Source organism: Lynx canadensis, chromosome E3, assembly GCF_007474595.2.
Source record: "Lynx canadensis isolate LIC74 chromosome E3, mLynCan4.pri.v2, whole genome shotgun sequence".
NCBI lineage: Eukaryota > Metazoa > Chordata > Mammalia > Carnivora > Felidae > Lynx > Lynx canadensis.
Genome location: NC_044318.1, coordinates 39,738,426 through 39,760,590, shown reverse-complemented (window position 1 = coordinate 39,760,590; position 22,165 = coordinate 39,738,426). Strand labels below are relative to the sequence as shown.

At 64.8% G+C, this 22,165-nt stretch overlaps 1 protein-coding gene across 4 annotated transcripts in view; it reads right to left on the bottom strand.

Moving 5' to 3' along the window:
- Positions 1-4,486: 4,486 nt before the first annotated feature.
- MAD1L1 (mitotic arrest deficient 1 like 1) overlaps positions 4,487-22,165 on the bottom strand; it is a 321,549-nt gene continuing 303,870 nt past the window's right edge. For all 4 annotated transcript variants that reach the window (XM_030300339.1, XM_032591537.1, XM_032591540.1 and 1 more), the window contains one exon: positions 4,487-4,919. In XM_030300339.1, the coding sequence (XP_030156199.1) occupies positions 4,761-4,919 (159 nt within the window). In that variant the 3' untranslated portion in view covers positions 4,487-4,760. The remainder of the gene's footprint in view (positions 4,920-22,165) is intronic.

The window sequence follows — 22,165 nt, the reverse complement described above, 5'->3', positions numbered from 1 at the left end:
ACGGCTGTTGGTAATTGGGCTAATTACGGTGTTACACTCACGAGACCACACAGGGAGCCCTGGCGGGCGGAGGGGGCAGCGACCGGGCAGGGGGAGGGCGGCCCCCAGCGGGCAGTCCATTTTCGAGGTGTGGAGACTGAGGCTCACTGTGGGGAGACCCGGAGCTGTGTAGGCTGGGGCAGAGCCAGCATGGGAGGGCCACCGGGCGCCCAGGCCGGGCTCCGGGGAGGGCGCCCTGGGCCCCTGTCTGTGGGGGACGCCGCTCACCGCCCCCTGGTTCTGCCAGGTCCCCGTGGACTGCCAGGTCACCTGCTGGGACAGCCACTTCTCTTAGTTGACAGGGCCCTTCACACGCACAGTGAGGCCCCGAGTGACCTGTGGTGGACACGACAAGGTCCTGTCCCAACTGGGGAGGGCGGCAAGTGGGACAGAAGACAGCGGATTTCCCAGACGCGTAGGACGGTAAAAACACAGTAAAATGATGTCTCCTTAATTATTTACACTGATTACACATTGAAGTAACCTCTTGGAATCGTTGGTTTAAATAAGATCTATATCTTAAACTTAACTTCACCTGTTTCTTTTTATTTTTTTATTAAAATTTTTTTTTAATGTTTATTTATTTTTGAGAGAGAGACAGAGACAGAGCGTGAGCGGGGGAGGGGCAGAGAGAGAGGGAGACACAGACCCCGAAGCGGGATCCAGGCTCCGAGCGGTCAGCACAGAGCCCGACGCGGGGCTCGAACCCACGAACCTCGAGATCATGACCTGAGCCGAAGTCGGACGCTTAGCCTAGTGAGCCACCCGGGTGCCCCTCTTACTTCTTAAATGTGGCTACTAAATTTCAAGTCACACGTGTGTGGTTTGCATGTTCTGTGGGACAGTCCCGTGGGTTCCCGAGACCACGCGAGCCTGATGGACACTGTGTAACATGTGTGTTGCTGATAAGCTACGTGTGAGGAAGATGGCGGGGGCCAGAGGTGCCGTAAGGGAGAACGGAGCGGGTTCAGGGAGACGGGGGCGGCAGCGGTCAGTTTGGGCCGCTGTAACAAATGCCGCCACATACTGGGCGGCTGAAACAACGGAAATGATTCCTCACGTCTTGGAGCCTGGAAGTTCGAGATCCGGGCGTGGGGAGGGCTGCTTCCTCCTGAGGCCCCTCCGTGGCGCGTAGACGCCGTGTTCTCCCCGTGTCCTCACGTGGTCGTCCCTCTGCGCGCGCGTCCGTGTCCTGATCTCCTCCTTGTATAGGACCCCAGTCCTGCTGGGTTGGGGCCCACCGTCGTGGCCTCCTCTTACCTTAACCCCCTCTTCACAGACCCCCCTCTCCAAGTACATCACATTCCGGGTCCCGGGCTTCCACCTGTGGATTTGGGGAACTCAACTCAGCCCCTGACGGGGTGTGGGCCCGGCCCGTGCACGCGTGTGAGCGGAGACCGGGGCCTGCCCTCTCTGGACGGGCCCCTGTGGGGAGCCCACAGGCGGGAGGGAGCTTGGTGAACTGGTTGGTTCCCGTGGGGTGAGAGCTTCACGGCCTTGAACCGGGCAGGAGAGCCGCCTGGGGGTCGCGTCACGTGCAGATTCTGATTCAGCGGGTCCAGGCGGGACCCGAGAACGAGAACCTGCGTCCCTGACCAGCTCTGGTGCTGCCGGCCCGTGGATGCCGCGGGGGGCCGGGTGCTGGCGGCGGCTGGGGGTCCGGCGGACGCCCCGGCAGGCGGCGCTGTCCTCCCCGGGAGCCTCGGGGAAGCTGGGAGCCGCCTGTCGCACACAAATCCTGTTACATCCTGGCAATTAGAGTTTATCGCTGTGGCACTAATCCCTTAAAATTAGTCATTAGCGGCTTAAGAACCATTTAGTGTCGGGTGCCCACTGATGGGCTGGCAGAGGTGGGGATCTGCCAGAACCAGAACTTTCTGTGGCCTGGCGGCCGGGGCCTCGGCGGGCCCAGGCTCGCGTGGCCGTCTGCGCCTCCCCCGGCTCCCCGGGTGGCCCCGAGGGGACTGGACCGAGTCCAGCAGCGGGAACGGGGCCAGCCCCGGGGGACGATGGCAGGAGCTGTGCTCCCGCTCCCACTGTTTGAATCCTCCCGCTCCCTTCTGGAAAGGAAAACCCCGGAATCGGACGGAGCACAGCCGCCGTCCAGCCCAGGCTGGCCCGTGCGTCGGCGTCTGGAAGGGGCCTTGGGAGACCCTCTCCCTGTGGAGGGAGGAAGCTGGGGACCGTGGCAGGGATGGGACACGTGCCTGGGCGTCTGCACCTGAGGCAAGGCCTTTGCTGGATTTGAGCTGGCCGGCGCCCACCCCGTCCTGCAGAAGCGGGGACGGCGGGCTGTGCCAATGCGAGACCCAGCCAGGCACCCTAACCCGAGAGGGGACGAAAGCTTCGGGGACGGTTTAGGAACCATCTTGGAGGTTGGTGGTGGAGCCCTGCAGCCGTGGGGCCTCGTGGCCTGTGTTGGGCAGTGGGTAGCTGGGGGCCACGGGGCTGTGGCACCATGCAGCCCACTTCCTCACCTCTGACCCAAATCCTTCCAGAATATTCCTCTTTTGCCTGGGCTGGCCTAGCAACCAGCACCCCTTGGGGGGCATCCAGCCTCCGTGGCCCACTGCGGACGGATGTTCCCTCGGCCGCCCACGGGGCAGAGGTCAAGAGCTTCTGTCCTGGCCCACGATCCAGGACATCCCCGTCCCTCGAGGTCCACCTGCCGTCAGGGCCCGGCCGGACACCCCTACCTAAGCCATCCGAGCGAGAACCAGCCCCACGCCCACTGCCCTGGAGCGTGCCTGTCCCTGGTAAGCGCCGTCTGCACACAGGCAACGTGCTGGTGTGTGTATTCCTGCCCGTGCGCGAGGGGCCACGCAGAGCATTTTTAGGGGCTGGTGACTTCGCGTGGCCTTCTGAACTGAGCGTTCCCTTCCTGTTGCACAAGCGGCCGGCCCTCCATCTGCTCCACGGGGCAGAGAAGAAGAAGGGAAGGCCGGCCTCCCCGCCCACCGCACCCTCCAGGCTGGAGCCTGCAACAGGTGCGGGGGCCTTTCCTCACACCAAGGCTGGGACGGTTCCCGCTGTAGGCTTGGGGCCCCCACGTCCGGGGAGGGCAGGGCCAAGCCCAGAGGGCCTCAGCAACAACCCCCCCCCCCCGCCCCGCCCCACCACTACCCTGCGGGTCTCTGATGGTGCGCAACACGAGCTCAGGGACCAGGCCCTAGAACAGAGCCTGGGAGGGAGTCCACTCTGACGTCTGCCTGAAACCCAGCACGGGGGCGGGTGGTCTTTGCTGCAGAAGCCAGGACCCCCAGGAGCTTCCTCCCAGTTCCCAAGGGGCTGCTCCGCGGGGTTCGGCAAGCCTCCCACGTGGGGGAGCGGGTTTGGAAATGGGTGCTGTCGGTGAGACAGGACGCGGGGCAGGGGAACCTCGGGCGTCCGCACGGGCAAGCCGGGGCTCTCAGCCCGTGGAGGGCGGAAAGGCCTCGAGCTGGACCGGGGTCCCCATTCCCACTGGCTTGTGGCCCTGGGAAGCCACGTCACCACCCCGGGCCCGTGTTCTGTTTCAAAGTGAGTAGCAAAGCCATCCGGGCTGTGCTATGATCAAGGGAGCCAGGGGGCTCCGGGTTCAGGCAGGAGAGCCTTGCTGGTGACCCTGGGGCCTGGCCGGGCCGTGTCTCCATCTGCCCGCGGTGAGGCTGCCGGCCACGGGCTGGCACCGCCGATGTAGCCACACGGGCGGCTGACGTCAGGACTCATTGTCCCCATGACCGGTGACAGGCCTGGAGTGCTGAGCCGTGCGCGTCAATGAGGTGCCACTCGGGCGCTCCAACGCCAGGCGGCCCGTCTTCTGTCCCCCAACGTCCCGTGCTGGGGGGAGGGGTGGGCCACCACTCCAGGCCTTCCCGAGCCCCCCAAACCCCTGGTCAGTGGGCCCCCCAGGCCCGGAGCTGTGAGTACAGAGGCCCAGGTCCCCCCGGGGCTGGCAGCTGGACCCCCTCCCACGAAGGCGGCCCCCGTCCCTGTGCCCAGGGGTCCGGGGAGAAGGCCGACCCATGTGCTCTGATCCCCATCCCTGCCCCGGGTGCCCAGGCGTGTGCAGGCTGCTGGTCCTGAGGTCACCACAGGAAGGAGGACGTGGCCGGAACCACCAGCGTCGCCCGTGGGGGCCTGGGGTTTGGGGTGCTGGCTGCCAGCACTTCCACACGGGGCCTGGAGCCGCCCTTCCGGCCAGCACCTGGGGCCGCAGAGCGCGAGCGTCATCGTCGGTCCGTTGGCGGGGGGAGGGTGGGGGCGTGGGGGGGCGGAGTCCAGGGCAGGGGAGGTATCTCGGCCACTCTGTTCCACCTGAACACGCGCTCCCTCTCTTCTGCTGGGGGCGGTGGCTCCTGGGCTGCCACCCACCGTCCCCTGGTGTCCAGGGGCTGCCCCGGGGCCAAACCGAGGGCTGGTGGGCAGGGCGAGCCCGTCCTCTCAGACGCACACAGCGAGCCAGCGGGGTGGCCGAGGAGCAAACTTTATTTCATACGGAGCAGGGACTCTGCCGGGTTTGAGCGGTGTGTGGGCGGGGGTACACACTGGGGAGGGGGCCGGAAGCGGGCCCCCCGGGGCCACCCCCGGAGCGGCGGCACCGAACGTCCTGGGCGAGAAGGAGGGTGCGGCCTCTCCCCTGCCGGCTACAGGTGCGGGCCGCCTGGGTCTGTGGGGCCGTGTGGCGGGAGGCAGGGTGGGCCCGGGACCTGCCGGCTGCCCTCTGGCGCGTGAGCCGCAGGCTAGGCCACCGTCTGGCGGCTGAAGAGGTCGAGCGTGAGGGCGCTGAGGAAGGCGGGGATGCTGTCTTGGCGCAGGAGGTGCAGCTCGATGAGCTCCGGCACCGTGCGTGAGAAGGCCGTCTCCAGAAGCTGCATCTTGGCGCCCGAGGGTCCCGTGGCCTGGAGGGTGGGCGGGAGACACAGAGGACACACGGTCAGGGGTGCGGTGGCCTGCGGGGTCCCCCCGCCCCTGCCCCAGGGCCCTTCGGTCACAGGACAGGGAGGGACGGAGACCCCGTCCCCGGCGGGGGTCCAGAAGACGGGATGTGGGGCGTGGGGCGTGGGCTCCGGGTGCCCAGCTGCCCTCTGTCGGTCTGCCCAGCCCTCCCCGTCCTCAGAGCCCGGCCACCGTGACGGCAGCTGACACCCCGCCCCACCCCCCGATGCTACAGACGAACGGGCGAGGGGCCGGAGCCGCCCCAGAGAGCTGCTCTGCGCCCGGGCGGACGGCCGTGCCCCCTGGTGCTCAATCCCGTTTCCTCCGTCACACGGCGCCGGCCACAGAACGGAGGGGTTCCCACCGGCGGCCCTGCCGGGAGGCCAACCCCACTCGCGGGCCTTGCTTCTCCGCGGGAGGAGCCGCTCCCGGCCACGATACGCGGAACAGCCGGGGTGCGCACGCCGCCCTCGGAGTCCGTCGGCGGACTGTTACTCAGCCACGAAAAGAACGGAGCCCTGACCCCTGCTGCGCCAGGGACGAACCCCAGACACGGAACGACGCGCGTGCGTCAGGTCACCCGTAGGGAGTGTGCAGAACGGCGAGTCCGCGAAAGTACATCAGTGGCTGCCAGGGGCTGGGCTGGGCACGGGACGGACTGCCAGTGGGCGTGAGGGTCCTTGGTGGGGCGACGAGAGTTCTGAAATCGGGTCGTGGTGGCGGCACAGCTTGGAAGACACCAAATACACCAAAAAGCAAGCCGCGGGGTGAACCGCACAGCGTGGGAGCTCCCCCCCCTCCACCCCCCACCCCAGGGCTGGGTGCGTGTACTAAACCCCCGTCTGCCCCACAGCCTGACGGGGCCACCCTCCTCCCAGGAGCTGCGGGGGCTGCCTGGCTCCGCCCGTGTGCACGGCTCAGCCCTGCACGCGGCGGGCCACACGCCCGGCCCGCACACCGACCTCCGCCCGGGAAGGAGGCCTGGATGCGCCTGTTGGGAGGCGGTGGTCTCCCTCCGAGACCCCAGGAAGGAGCTGGTGCCGGCCTGCCTGCTCCCCTGTCCTGTCCCACGAGCCCTCCCGGCGGCCGTGGGAGCTCGTGGCGCCCAGCGTCTGAGCGGCCCCCGCCTGTGTGCCGTGCGGACGGCCTCTGCTGCCTCCCCAGGGCACCCACCCTGCTCCCCTGCACGTCCGCACGGTTAGGCTTGTCACAGTTCAACACGGACCATTTTTAAACAAAAGTAAGAGAAACCACTCTGACCTTTTACCGAGAAAATCCTTTCATTTCTGCCTTCTGCTCAATTGTGAAAATTTCCCCTAAATGTCAGAGGGGCTGATCCTCCGGCAGCGGAGGGGCGGGGAGCAGACGCAGGGCACCGCTCAGGACGGGGGGGGGGGGGGGGGCGCTGAGGGAGGCCGTGGCGCCCGCCTGGCTCGGCGGTTGAGTGGAAACCCTCCTCCAAAGGGGGGTCCCTCCACACCGCGCTGCGCCTGGCCGGGACCCCTGCCCACCCGGGAGGTGGCCTTCAGTCCGGGTGTCTCCCCAGATCCCCATTGAATAAACGTTGGGCTGTGGGGCCCTAGCCATGCTTTACACACATCAGACATCCCTCGCGGCTGCCAGCACTGCGGCCGTGTCTCGAACAATCGTCACTTGACGCTCGCCCACGCGAGGCCCATCCTGGGCACCTCGGTGCACCTGTCCGGCATTCAGGAGGCGAGCGCACAGCCACAGAGACACTGGCTGTGCCCTGGGGCCGGCGGGGGGCGTGCAGGAAGGAGGCGTGACCAGGGCGGCCTTCTCAAAGCCGAGGGTTTGTGAGCCACCCGCCCCCCGCCCCCGGCCACGCCGGCCCATTCCGTGGGAAGGGCCGTGTCCTTGCTCAGAGGCGGCGTGGAGCCGTGTGGCTGCCAGCATGTGCCCCGGTCACGCCATGCCGATCAATCTCTGCTAGGCTCCACCGTGCTCAAATACCACCCGGTCCCCAGGTACCTTGTAAATCACTCTAATTAGGGGCTGTTCGCTTAAAATTAGAGAGCAATTTTTTAAAAAGCAAATTGCCCAGTAAGACGCATTGGCTGTGGCTGGAAATATTTATGGCCTGTGTCTCTGCCTCCTCTGCCCCCAGCGTTTGGGAGTGACAGGCCGCGGTGTGGCTGGCAGGTGCCCCGTGGCGAGCAAGGCGCTCCGCCACAGTAAGACCCCCGGTGGCCCCTTGCTGGCCGTCAGCGCGGTCCGGCGCCCACACCTCAGCTGGGACTCGCCCCCAGGCCTCCCCTCCCTCCAGATGGCGGAGCTGGGCCTGACTCGAAGGGTTCGGCCGGGACCCAGACGGCCAGGTCTGTCTGCCACGGCGCGAGGTCTGCAGAGACGCGCCGCGCGGGGACGCCGGGGGGCTCCGGGGCTGTGCGTCAGCAGAAGGCGAAGCACGTAGTGGCTCCAACGGGGCTCGTTAAATGCCAGCCTGTGGCGCCCCAGCTGGCGGGACGGCACGCGGCGGGCCCTTTGTGAGATGCCCTGAGTAGGGAACTGCCCCCGCTTCGGTGGCCCCCTCCCAAGCCCCCGACTGCCCGCGGGACGGCACGGGGGGAGGGGATTCCCGTCGAGAGCAAGCCTACCGCTTGCTGAGGGAGCCGAAGGCAATCCCGCGAACGAAGGCACGGGAAGAATCCAGAGATGAGACTCATAGCGAGGTGTGGGTCCTCACGTCCCCACCCGAGCAAGATTTAGACAACGCAACAAGATGACCAAACAGGCAGTGCGAACACCGCTCTCTCAAGACTCTGGGAGCGGGGTATCGTCTCTGCGTCACGGCGGCATGGCGGCTTGTCACAAGGCCCCATCGACTCCCGAGGAAGCGGCTGACGTCAGCTGGAGGGAAACGCAGGATGACGGGAGCATCTTGGGGCCTGAAAACAGACGGCAGACAGTCACAGAGACTTGGGGCCCCAGCTCGGTGACGAGAGACACATGAGATGACGCGGCATGCTTCCGTGACCCCGGGGGCCGAGACGAAACGCGGGGTCATGGCTCGCGGGCGCACCGGGCAGAGCCGGGGGGACACAGAGCCCGGGGTGCCCTGCTGGAGACAAGGGACCACCCGCCAGGTGGTCCTGCCTCTCGAGGCAGAGAAGGGAAGGGTCACGATCAAGGAGGAATGAACGAAACTGATGACAGGAGAGGGGGTATTGCAACCAGAGGCCGGGTCCTTCGAACCAGCAACAAAACTGACGGAAGAGAAAAGACAGAAGCTCCCGATACCAGAAATAAGATCCTGGAGCTGTTCGAGAATAATAAGAAAACACTTAAAAACCCTTTATGCCCATAAACTTGACAGCTGGGAACAGAGCGTCCCTTAAACACCACGGAGCACCAGGGCTCGGTCAAGATGAGGCAGCGAACCCGACCAGTCCGGCGGCCATTTAGGAAACCGAATTTGTAATTAAAACGCTCAAGAAGAAATCTCCAGTCCCACGTGGTTTCACCGGAGAATTTTATCAGACATTTAAACGAGAATTAACGCCCATTTTCCACGGTCTGTTCCGGAAGACGGAGCAGAGAGTACTTTCCTGCGCACAGGCGTGTCCGCCGACAGCAAACCAGAAATGGCGCACACGCACAGGCGGAAGAGAGAAGTGGACTTGGTGCAGAGAGCCTCAACAGAGCTCAGCTAATGTGGTCGGGAAGCATAGAGCAGGGACTACGTCAGGACCACGCGCAAGGCACTTCTGCGTGTGGCCGATGCGCTGACAACCAGTCAGGACGCGTCACCACAACCCCAGGACACCGAGTCCCACTGCCGACACAGGAAACGAACGCCTCTGACAAAACGCGACCTCCATTCCCGAAGAAAACCCTCGGCAGACGGGCGCGCACGGCCCACGCGGCCTCCGAGTGGGACAGGCGGCGCCGTCCCGTCCTGGGGGCAGAACACACACGTGGGGGCCTCGACGGAGGTCCACACTAACGTGCCCCATCACCCTTCTTTTTTTAAAAAAATTTTTTTTAACGTTTATTCATTTTTGAGACAGAGAGAGACACAGCATGAACGGGGGAGGGTTGCAGAGAGAGGGAGACACAGAACCTGAAACAGGCTCCGGGCTCTGAGCTGTCAGCACAGAGCCCGACGCGGGGCTCGAACTCACGGACCGCGAGATCGTGACCTGAGCCGAAGTCGGACGCCCAACCGGCTGAGCCACCCGGGCGCCCCCCCCAATCAACCTTCTTAACGCAAGTGCCAGAGCCACCCCACGGAGGAAGACGAGAGAACTGAAAAGAATTCTGACTTAACCTCACACCTCAGGCAGACTAAACTCCAAGCCCATCACAGACTCACACGTAAAACATAAAAACTTCAAGCACAGAGACGACACTTCAGGACCTAAGATCAGGTGGAGGACTTGTCAGACTTCACACAGAAAGCACAGTCCGGAGGAACAGAATGAAGACGGACAAACGATGGGCCTCATGGAAACTGCCAGCCTTTGCTCCCGAGACACAAGCCCTCCCGGGAAGGGGTACGTGCGAGTCACGACGTGACCCGGGGCTGGCATCTCTGTGTCCCGGCGCCTCCTGGAAGGTCAGGGTGCACAGGTGGGTTCGCTCACGGCTGTCCCCCCCCGCCGGAACGGGGCCCCCTCCTCCTGCACAGCGCCGGCCGCGGGTGCGACGGTCCGTTCATCTCTGTGACTCCCTGAACCGTCTCCCTCCGTTCCCGGGATGCCCCGGGGAAGAGGCGGCGGGAGTCAGGACGGGGCGGGTGGGGGTAATGACAGCAGCCCCACGCCACCGCGGGGCTCACGTCGCCCACGCACTCAGATGCCCCGAGGCTGGCCCTCCACTCCCTCACTGGCTCCCCCGCTGCAGGTGGGAAGGTGGTGGCTGCAAGGCCCGGGGGAGGCCGGCTGCTTGGAGGCCGTCTCCAGTCGCATGAAGGATCACGTGCGGATTCTGGGGGCGGCAGGCCAACTGAGAGGACAAAGAGACAGGAGGCCCATACTGACGTCAACCGAGAAGACCAGCACGACTCCCATTCAGGCCCCGTCCTTCGGCGCCGCCCCAGGGACTTCGTGGTGCGAGGCAGGGGCCGGGAGCACCGGGCACAGCACAGGCATGGCTCTCGCCGGGTCCCGGCCGGGCTCCGCGGCCAGATGCCGGACCCGCGGGGACAACGCGGGGTGGTCGGCGTGGGCAGGCGTGCGCAGACGCCTGCCGCGTGCCGGGCACCCCCTTCCCGCCGCCACGCACGCGTACCCCGGGTCTTTGGGGTTGAGCGGCCGTCCCCCCGCTCAGATGCGACCGCCCAACGCCTCTGCTCTGACCCCTCCGCCTGGACGGCCTCCTCCCGGTGCCGGCCCTGGGTGACCCGGGGCGCTCTGGCGAAGCTCGGGTCCCGCGCGTCCGCTGGGTGTGAGAGCCCCCGCTCGGCGGGACGCGCTTGGTGGTGGGTGGTGGGTGGTGGGTGGCCGTGGCCCTCTCTAGGGGAGGAGCCTTCTACCAGGAGCACAGGTGCTTCCTCCTCCGGGGACCAGCCCGCCCTGCAGAGGGGCGGCCCAGGCCGTGCACCCCGGCTGCGCGCACTGACCAGGCTGCGAGGGAGCTCCGGCTACACGGGCGAGGGCCCGATGCGCTGCCCGAGCCGGCACACACCCACCGGTGATGCGCGAACGGCGGCTTCGCCACGTCCGCCAGGAAGTCGCCTTGAACTTCCGTGCCGGAGGAAGCCCCCTGAGCGCGCACCGCAGTGGGTCACGCTCACACATGACACGGCTCTACACGCACAGAGAAAAAGCGTGTAAACCACAAAACCTAAGTGGTTAGCTCAGGGAGCTGCGATGAAACGTGGCTCCTTACGGCTTTGTGCACTTTGTGGATTTTTTACTGCGGCCGCACGTCGTCTCCGTAACCAGGGCCAGCCCGACGCGAACTGGGTCTCCGAGAGCGGCACTTCTGACACAGGGCACTCATCACACGCGCTGTTCTTGCCACAGGCACGGGCGAGTTTGTGGGCCTCACCGGCCACCTGGCCCCGGGACTGGGGCCCCTGGGATGCCCGCCACGGCACCCGCGGGTCTCCCACCCAGAACCACGCACCAGGGCGGCGGTCGGTCGTGGTGTAAGTGGCCCGGCCCACCTGGGCCCCGCGTGGGGACACGGAGGTGACCCTCGGCCCTGGATCCCTCCTCCGCGAAGCCCCCACCTGGCCGCTCCTGCTGCCCCCCTCCCCCCTACCCGACTGTGACTGTCCTGTGTCTCCTCACCTTGTAGGCCGGGCTGGGCGAGGAGGCCCTTCCCACCGCTGCCCCCCAGGCGCCCCCCCCACATGCCCCGCCAGCCTCCGGCTCTGGTGCGCGTCCCCGTCCACTGCTGTCCCTCAGGGAGGGTGGGCGGCGGGGGGGGGGGGGAGTGACCCCGGTGCTCGGCGTAGGCGGACCCAAACAGGCCTGGGCACAGGCAGAGGGACGTGGTGGCCAGCGGATCGGGACGAGCTGGACAGAACGCCGAGGAGGCCGTCCCAGCACGAAGCTGCAAACGCCGAGCTGGCAAAAAGCATGTCCAGCACGGGGCGGAGGGAAATAGCTCCCCCAATTATCCCCGCTCAATTGTGCCGGGAAACGGCTAAATACCGCATGTTCTAATTATACCGGCGTTGCTGGAGTTACCGTCCCCGGCGAGGGGCGACCTCTCCCCAGCGTGCTCTGGGGGGTGGGGGGGGCGAGGCCAGGCGCCCCAGCAGCTGCAGATCGGTTCCGAGCCCACAGTTGTTATTATTATTACTCTATTTATACGGCTCTGCATCCCTCGTGCCTCGCCCCGGTTTGTGCAGCTGCTCCCACGGCCTCACGAGGGAGGGGCAGGAGGGCGCACATGGGCGGCGAGGGCCCAGGGTCATTTCCAACGAGCCTCGTGCATCACAGGTGGGTGCCCAGGGGGCCCACAGGTCATCGGCACAGGGCCAGGCTCCGTCTGGCGTCCCACTCCCGGCCCAGGCCTCCTTCCCATCCCGGGAGGAAGGTGGGGACAACCGTGGGGGCCGGGCCACCTCCCTCCTACTGGCTCCCAGGGGCAGGAGGCCAAGTGCAAGGGGCCCCCAAACGGCTCTGAAGGCCGGACGTCCCGTGAGGGCCCGGGCCAGATGGGCTGGAGCACGTGTCCCCTAGCCAGCCACCCTCAGCGCAATGACGCGGATGGCACCAGGTCACGTAGGAAGCCCCCCTCCCCGTCCAGACAAGCTGGTACAGTGGAGCGCTCATGGGGACACAGGCGGCCGGCTGGGGGAGCAGCAGAGACTGAGCTGGGGACCTGGGCTCCGATTGTGGCTGCCCCTCCCACTCGCCGTGTGACTGTGGCACCTCCCCGCCCCTCTGCGAGCTGGACTTCCCTCAGTGGAAAGGGGCACACGGTGTCTGTGTCCCCACCTCGGATATTAACTCACTCACGTGCTGACAAGACGGATGAAGCCAGCTGCCACGTCACAGGCTGTCACGGGAACTGACAGTGGCCTCTGGCCAATGGCCCAAGAGGAACTGAGCGGACCCACGTGAGTGTCTCCCCGAGAGACTCGTGGCTGTGGCGCGGAGGGCCCACCTGGGCGCAGTCCGGCCACTGACCATCGGGCCACCGCCACCGTGCTCGCGGTGAGTGCTTGTTCCGCCACGGACTGTCGATATGGGAGGGCAGAAAAAAATCCCTTTAGAAAAACATCCTGAAAGGTGATGAAAACCTTACCGAACATGAAAGGTAAGTCAGGAAAATGACACCAGAGTGCACGGTAACCCGAGTGCACGGTAACCCAAGTTCTCTAAAGCAGGAACAACACATCTTAAGATACGGCGGCCAGAGACAACCAGACACATGGCCGGAGGCGCAGGATGGGGTGACAGCGGACGCTCACTGGCGACCACGGAGGCCTGCAAAGTACAGAAGCAGCAACCAAACACAACCCCCAGCGCCCCCCACTCCCCGTGGAAATGTTCAGAAGGTGAGGCCGGCTCCAGATGCGCACGAGTGGAAATGGGAGCACGGAGAGCGGAGGGAAGCCCCGACTCTTGAAATCTCTTCACGTGACAGCAGCAGGCCACGAGCCTCCTCGCGTGCACAAAGTGACATCCAAGGGGAGCTCGGAGCGGCGGGGTTCTCGCGCCCCACGTCGCGAGAAGGCTGCGGGAAGAGGCACGCAAGTCCTTCGACAACCCTCAAAACAGCACGAGAAGAAGTACAGACAGTAAGTCAAAGAAGGAGACAGACCAACTTGTACAAAACGTTCCCCCGACCCAGAGGAAGGCAGAGAAAGAGGTTCAAGGAACAAGACAGGCCGGAAACAACGCATTTTGGAGCGAAGACCGTCACTGGGGATGAGGGTTGCTTCAGAATGATGACGGGACTAATTTATACATGAAATAAAAAAAAATGACAGAAATACAAGAAGGCACAGACAAATCCAGAATTAGTCAGAGATTTCAACGCTTGTCTGTCTTTAATTGACAGAAGAGATAAAAAATGGGCGAGACTTTGATAGAAGATAGGACACTTGACAACATTATCAAAGAACCTGACGTAACTGACGTTTATAGCACACGCTCCAGCAGAATACACGGTATTTTTAAGTACGTTTGCTACACAGACAACATTCTGGACCTTACAACAAATTTCGACGAATTTTAAAGGATTGACGTCATGCAAAGTATGTTCTCCGACCACAATGAAATTCAGTCAAAACCTAATAACGGAAAGGTAGCTGGAGATTGTCAGAATACTTGGAAACTTGGTAACCTACTTCTAAGTAACCCTTGGGTCAAAGAAGAAACCAAGAGGGAAATTACTAAGTCATTTCAACTGAATGAAGATAAAACAAAATCATCCGAATTTGTGGAGAGACTGAGGCAGACCTTGGGGAAGTTTTTAGCGCTAAATGTCTATGCGAGAAAAGAAGAAAGGGCTCCCATCAGTGACTTCAACTTGCACCTCAAAAAGCTGAAATAAAAGGGCAAATGAGACCCAATGTACGCAGAAGAAAGGAAACAAAGATCAAAGCGGAAATCAGTGAACCAGGAAACAGAAAAGCAAGAGAAAAAAATGCAACCCGCAGTGGCCCGCGAAGATTAACAAGGCTGACGCACTTGGGCCAGACTGCTTAGGAACGAAGGGCGGAAGACGACTGATGGGGTCGTGGGGGACGGGGGTGACAGCACGGGTCCCACAGATGTCAGAAACACAAGGAGGGAGCACTACCGGCCTCACGTCGGTGAGTCCGACAACTTAGATGCAGCGGACCAACTCCGAAAGACAGAACTCGCCGAGCTCACCGCAGAGGAGGGCTAAACCCGCTAAGCCCTGCGTCCGCTACGGAAAACCTCTCACGGAATCTCCCGGGCTGGTGGCGCTCCCCGGGTCCCACGCAACACGCAACACCGGAGGAAGCGATACCAGCCCGACATCAAGTCTAAGACACCCGATGAGGACGAGCACGCCCCAAGCCCACGGCGAGCCCAGCACTGCCGATACGTCAAGAAGAAGGACCACGTGATTCTCAGAACAGGAGGGAACTTCCTCAGCCTGACCGACGGCACCTGCGAATAACCCACGTTCACGCCACAGTCGACGGCCCGAGAGCGAGCACCTCCCCGCCCGCCGCAAGCAGAGGCTCGCCAGCTGGCTCAGCATCGCTCTGGAGGCTGTGTGGACCCGTGCAGGTGCAACGTCACGGTCCAGGCAGAAAATCCAATCACTACAAAGATACCAGGAACGACACATGAGGTTAGCGAGGGTGCAAAAGAAAAGATCAATATTCAAACACGAACTGTTTTTCTACGGTAGCAACAAGGAGACATTAGAAGCGGAAAAGCAATCCCCTTCACGACAGCGTCAAAACACCAAACGCTTCGGGACGCACCCGACAAAAGGAAGCGATGGTGTGGAGAGACACTCTTGTCGGCCCCGTGTTGCTACGATGGCCATCCTCCCCTCGATGACCTGGGAGGCTCGCGCACCCCTGACCAAAACCCGAGCAGACGTGTGCTGTGCACGCACACAGGGGCCTCAAACACGGGAATGCAAACACCCGGGAATACCGCCAGCGGCTCCGAGTGAGGAGGCGGGGGCGGCTCCACAGACGCCCTCCCTGCTCCCAGCCGCCTCCACAGGGACTTCCCGGCTCCCCTGTAGCCCCCACGGCCTTGGGAGAAAGCGCTACGCGGTCTTCTCACCGGGCCCTACAGCACAGTAAGCCAGCGGCTGCGGGTACGGATACCGAGGGTCCGCAAATGCCTGGCCCTGTGCCATCGACAGAGCGACCTGGCTGAGAGAGAGGGATTCTCTCCCGCCGGGCCCAGGCCGCCTCCTTTGGCCACCACCGCGGACACCGCCTCCAGGCCCCACCCTGGGCCAGGGGCACAGAGACACAAGTGCCGGGCCCGGCCGTACGGAGAGGCCGGTCCCGAGGACCCCGAGACCAGATGGGGGGGGGGGCAGCCCGCACTTCACAGGTGGCTGGCATAGCACGGCTGGTGGCCCGGGTGCCTCGGCCGTGGTCACACGCCATGCAGCAGGCACATCGTGCTAGCTCTGGGTTAAAGACATCCCTGTGACGGACGGGACTCCCGGAAAGTTGTGTCTCCACAGTCACGCTGGCCAGAGCAGCCAGACGCGCTGTGCGCTGGGCCTCGCCGCTCACCCGGCTGGCACGTGGCTGCCACGGGCCCTGAGCGACGAGGACGGCGTGGTCACCTGTCCCGGTCGCCGTGGGATCGGGACCTGCCGCCCGGCTCTCGCCCTCCTGCGGCCGCGAGGGTCGCGCCTTAAGGCAGCCTCCACCCTGGCAGCAGAGTCCCCTCCTCTCTGCGCCGAGAGAGGCGCACAGGGTGGCTCTGCGAGGGCCCCCCGCTCCTGCCAGGTGCCTCTCTTCCGCGGGGGTCCCAAGCAGGGAGGCTGCTGGGAGGCTCGGCGGGGCCGGGCGACCCGAAGCCGGGGCACACGCGGTCCGGGTAACCTAGACCTCCCCCCCCCCTCCTCTGGAACGAGGGGCCGCAGCTGCCGCGCAGGGTCCCGCTGGGGGACGAGGCCCCATCTCTCGGGCCTGTGACTGCCCCTGACTCGGGGTTCTCCGTCCCCGCCAGGAACCACGGGCGCTCCTGGCTGAGGCCTCGGGGAGCCGGGCCCCACAATGTCCCAGGGTCCCCAGCCCTCACGTTTCTGCCACCAGCTCTGTACTGACGACCCCGCTCAGCCCTCTGGCGTTGGTATCATCTGCAAACGGCCTTGTTTTTCATCTTTGGCAAGGCTGAAAATCTGATCATGAAAGGAAATTTTCTTTTTTCTTTTTTAATTAGTACTCGGTAATATCACCAAGCTGTGAGCTTATGGCTTTGTAGATCTTGTGTTTTTGACACTAATTACTCACAAAGGCTTTTTAAGCCGCATCTCAACTCTGCAACTGCCACGCCGGTAATTACACAAGAGAGGGAGTCCCAACAGATTCCACAGGTCACACCCGGCCCCTCCGACCCCTGCTCCGGGCTTGTGGGGGGCCGCCACCCCCCCCGGGCCCTGGGGCAACCCGGCCGTTCCCAAGGCTCCGGCCCAGGGGCCCCAAGGCCACGTCTCTGGGACTGCAGTCGCCGCCAGTCCCGGCAAGGGGCTCGGGGCTCGGGCTCTGCTCTGCCCTGAGGAGCCCGTCACAGTCCCCGGTGGCGGCCGGAAAGGACCCGGGGCAGGAGTCCTGGGACCCCGCGGTGGGGGGTGCCTGCTCCACGGTGATGGTCTCCTGGAGCCTCCTAGGAGGGCCCGGCCCGGCTGAGGACAGACTGCCCGCCTCCTCGGCCCTCCTTTTCCGCCCGGGGCCCTGAGCCAGCACCGATCATGTGCCCCTGTCCTCCCTGGCCTGGGCTTCTGCCCCCCTCCTGCCCCTGCCCAGGCCACCGGGGTATGGCGAGGCCGCATGCACCTCCGCCCGCCTGTGGCTCAACGGGAAAGCCCGCTGGGGAGAGGCTGCTTGCCTGAACCCTGAGCCGAGGTGAGGCCCCAGCACGCCCACCAGGCAGGCCCGCGGCCCGGGCTTCCCGTCCTCACCCTTGGGAGCACACACCGAGCCCCGGAACCTCGCCGGCAGGCAGGGTGGCCGGAAAAGCAGGAGCAGGTCACCCTCCGCCGGGACCCTCTGCCTCACTGTGAACCCTGCGGGATGGCGCGTCCTTCCCTCCTCCTTCTTGGAGAACCCGAAGGCTCTCGGATGGGCGATACGTCGACTGAGCAGAACAGGAACCTCCCTCTTGCTCCCGAGCCCCGGGCTGAGCCTGCTGCGCGGCGGGCTGCACCCGGAAGGCTCCCCGGGGGCCGCGGCCCGATGAGCGCGCAGACCTTACGGGCCGCCCAGCTGACTGCGCTGGGCCGACCTGAGATACGATCGGTTGGTCACGGTTCGGCGTTCTTTATTGCAATCCCCTCTTAAGATGCAGTTAAAACATCTCATCGCCGAAGCGCCTGGCTCCTACCGGGCCTTTTCCGCCTCAGGCGAAGGCGTCAAAGTCAAAGCCGGGGGTGCCGTTTCAGGCACCCCTCTCGTTTCCAAAGGGGCAGGTCCGGCGAGGACCGGTCTCCGAGGACACCCTGCTTTCGCAAGAGCCGTCCCGCGGGCGGCTCCTCCCCCCGGGACAGGCTGGTGAGAACCTCCCTTCTGCTTCGTGCCGCCGTGGCGACAGGACAGCCCGGAAGTCTGGTCCCTGCAAACACACGCGCCCGCCTGACAGGAAGGAGGCTCTGAGGGGGTGAGCCGAAGCCACCGCGGGGACATTCACGTGAATCGGCACAATCTCACCACGGGTGAAAAGACAACGAGGCAAAGAACTAGCCATGCCTGGCGTCCCTGTGCCTCGCCCCTGCTGGCCCCGCTCGGGTCACATCCTGTCACGGGGCCGCGTGCATCCCGCCGACGAGGGTTGGGCCGTCACACACTCCGGGACGCAGCGACGGTGCGCGCTCCTGCAGGACCCTCCGTGACCTGTAGGGTGACCCCGTGACAGGGCAGGCCTGAGCCCGAGGGACGATGGGAGGGACGATGGGAGGGAACCCAGCAGGAGACGGGTGGACGCCCCACAGGCAGACCCCGAAGAGGGCGGGTGGGCGTGGCGGGGGACACAGGGCCTGTGGCGCGGTGGGGGCCGCAGGGGCAGGCGAGAGCTGAGCTTGGGGCTACCACACCTGGGACCTTCTCCTTACGCGGGGGACCGACACTTCCCCTCACATCTGCCTCTGCCCCGAGGCGGAGAGACGGGCTTGCGATGACACAGGAGCCCTGGGCTGCCCCCAGGGTGACCTGACAGGACTCGGCATGTGCTGGACACTGTGCAGAGGGTCCCAATGTCTGACCCCGTCTTCCCTTTCCACCTGGGGGGGGGGGGGGGGGTGCACCAGAGGTGAGGGGCTGGGAGCTCAGCCAGAACCGCCTCCCCGGGCTGCACCCCACCACTGTGAGCCGGGGCGGCACGACCATCCCCGTGCTGCCGTCACGATGCACGGCCTGACGGCCAGGGTCGCCGTCCCCTCCATCGAGAGCCCGTGCGGCAGGATGATGGGGGAGGGGACCACGGTGACGCCCAGGGCTCGTCTCGCTCTCCCCGGGCACGGGCGCCGCCTGGTACCATTACGGGCACTGCCGGGTGGGCCGACCGCAGGGCACGGGGGGCGCTGGAGCAGAGGTCTCCTGCTTCCCACGACCCCTCCTGGCAGACTGGCGGGCCACCGGGCAGTGTGCCGGCCTGGGGTTGGGAGCCCACTATTTATTCCCAGCCCGTGGGAGGCGGGGACTCACGCTCCAAAGCGCAGCTCGGTCCAGCACAGCCGTGCCTAGAATACTGACGCAGGGGCGGCCGCGGCTCTGACCTTGGTCGGTTAGCGGCCCTTCCGGCTCCTTCAGCGTCTGGCGGCCGGGAAGTCAGCAACCCAAAAACGACGGCCCGGAACCCCACTGACTGGCCTGTCTCCCTCTGGTTCCAGAATGGAGTGCACTGAGCAGCACGGCCGTCGTGGTCTCTCGCTCGCCTCTCCGAGCTCGAGTCCCTGGGTGTGCACCAGCCAGGCAGCGGGCCCGGGGTGACGGACCGCCTCGGGTCAGGCGCACAAAGCCACGCTGGCCACCCTGACTCCCTCCGCAGGGCCTGGGGGGACCACAGAGTAACGCGGACACGCTCAGCCTTGCCACCAAATGGGGGTGGGGACCTCTCCCTGCAGCCGAGCTCCACGGGAACCCATTCTAAGGCACCACCACCCAGGGCTGTCAGGACGGCTGAGTGGCGGCTGTGCCTCGGGAGCGGGGGACAGACAGGAGGGGACACGGCTGGGCTCCGGGCCCTCCATCCGTGCTCCAGGGGGCACGTGCCACCCCACTCTTGCGCGGGCCCCCGCCTTCAGCTCCACAAGGGGTACAAAAGTCTGGGTGAAAGCCTGAGCACAGCCAGGGTGAGATGCGGTTTGCCCTTGTGGGGCAGCGTCTCACCGCCGGGGTGGAGGCCACCAAGGCCACCAAGGGAGCAAGCACCAAGACCCAAGGATGCCGATCAAACTAGAGTCATTTGCACCCAAGGCGTCCCCAAACCGAGGGGTGATTCGGGACCAACAAAGCATCCAGCCCATGGAGAGGACTCGGGACAGGACACGGCCACCTGGCTGGTGGGGTCACCAGGACCGAGGGCTCTCCCCTCCGCCCCCCTCCTCTTGGACAAAGAGCCGGCTGGAAGCACAGGGTCCCGGGCTCCCCCTGCCACGGTCCGGCCCTCAGGGAGGAGACGCCATGCCGTGTGGGCACCTGCGTTAGACACCTGAGCAGGCCCGCCCCTCGCTCTGCGGCCAAGGGCACGGTGCGACACTGCTTCCCTCCCCCAGATCCCTGCCCTCGGACAATAAAAGCCACAGGAAGGAAGTCCTTCGTTCTTCGCAAACAACGCTCGGACTGAAGCCATCTGCGGGTGCAGACCGTGTGACGTGTGTTCTCCATCTCGTCAGCGCCTCGGCCGCACGGAGCTGTTTGCTTTCAGACCCGCTTCACGGGGCTGGAATCATCGTAGGGTTTTCTTCACCCTGCAGTAGAGTCCACGTCCTGCTAACTCTGCATTTTCACTGACCACGTTCATTTGAAGAAGAAACTTGAAAACGTATCTGCAGCGATTCGCTCCTCGGCCCCAACAACGGATACGAGCCATCTGCTCACATCCGGCAGGTATCTTCCTGTGATTTAATTTCGGAAATGATTCTCCAGCCTGTTCTGGGAAAGGCAAATCACCCCTCTCTTCGGGGGTGTCTGAAGAGCTCACATCTGTCCCCACCGAAGTCTGGCCTCTTCTGTTGAGCAAGCACCAAATCTCACATCCAAACGAGCTGGGGCCATGGGGCAGCGGGCCAGGTGTCCAGGGACGGGACGTGGCTCAGGAGGGTCTGGAAGGCCCAGCACCCCTGCCAACAAAGGGCGGGAAGGCGGTCACGGTCGCTGTCCTGAAGCAGCGGTGGTCCGGGCGGCTGCCCGTGCACAGGGCCGTCGGCCAGGCCCCCAGCGGCCAGGGCCCACGCGCTCCGACCCCCCCAGGGCAGGAAGGCACTTCCTGGGCCGAGAACCGTGTCTGTGACATCTGGGCCGGTCCTGCCTCCGCCCTGGGAGGCCCCCAAAGGTCCTGGTGGGGAAGGGACATGGGCCCGACGTGGGTGGACGTGGCTCTGGGGGCGTGCCACGAGGGCCGCCGAGGCCCCTCTCCCTGGGCGCAGAGGGGAAGAGTGTGCTTACGAAGAGAGGGCTCACGCGGGCTGGGCCTCCCGGACGAGCGCCATCAGCCAGGCTCTCATTCCTGAAAACAGTGGTTAACGTTCCAGCCGAGCGTGTGACATTAAGGGGATCTAACTTCCCGAACAAGCCGGCACGCACCGTTTCTCTGACTTCCATCTGCCTTCGCCGGAACACTGCCCACATGGCGGCAGGGCCCCAGATCCGCTGGGAGGGCCTCCCTCTCAGGGAGAGTCACCCCTAGACCACAGCCCTCCAGGTTCCACTCTGCTGTCCCCGCTGCGGTGTTGGGGGCACGGCCGTCATGGCAGAGGCCAGACCTCAGGCCACCCAGAGGAGGCTGCTCTCGGAGCCTTTGTCCTGGCAGAAAGGTAGAGGGACACGGCCTCCCGTCCCCGAGTGACAACGGAATGGGCCGGCCCGGGGCAGATGCCCCAAGCGTTACAGGGCGAGCGCCCTGGAAACACCGGGCGCCCCACTCTGGGGCACCTGTGGACAGTGACCTCCCCCTCCTATTCCGACTCCCTGGGACCAGGACAGGCCAGCACCGGACGGCCTCCACAGGCGCCCACCGCCCCGAGCAAGGCAGCCCACGGGCGGGGAGCCCAGGGGCTGGTGCCTACCTCGGGGATCTCAGACGCCCAGGACGGGGAAGCGCCCGCTACGTGCCATCACCGCCTCCCTGGCCGCCACCGCGCCAAATAACTCGTGCGAGGCCCGTGTTTTCAAAGTGCTCCGGGATAAGATGGGTGATTTGAAAGCTTGAAGGAAGCAGATGACTTCCCGGAAAGTCACAAATTACTGAACGCAGGGAGACCACCAAACGGAGCCGGACTGAAGGCCGGGCGGGCGCTGCGTGAGGAGAGGTGCCCCCGTGCTCCTCCGTAGACAGACGTTCCCGATGCTCCAGCGCGTCTGCACCCGGAAACAGAGGCAGACATGTCCGGTGGGTGCAGCTGGGCCCTTTGGGGGTGCTGCGGGGTGTCGGGAAGGGAGGCGGCCAGGCATGGACGGAGCGGGGCCCCGCGATGCCCAGAGGGCGGGGCTGGCACGTGCTCTGGAAAACCTCCACGGCCGGTCTCATCGTGTCTGGGCTGCGGGTGGGCACCTCTCGTCCTGGGCCGCGGCCTGGACTCTGGGGGCTCCCGGGGCACCTGTGGGGGCAGCACGGCGGGCCGCCCCGGCCCAGCCGGGAGCCGACATTTGAGAGCGGTCCGGGTGACGCTGTGTGATTTAAAAGTTAATTAAACCGAGTAAAGTGTAACAGCCCCAGGTGTTTATTTCCAAAGAGCATTTGGAAGGAAAAGGGGGAAATCTAATAAAAAAGCTCTGAGGTATCGCATTAGGAAATAATCACGTCGCTAAATCACCCGTGTCTCCAGTGGCCTCCGGATGACTGGGCTCCAACTCCGCCCCCGCCATCACCCAGGTGACCCCTCTAGGCGC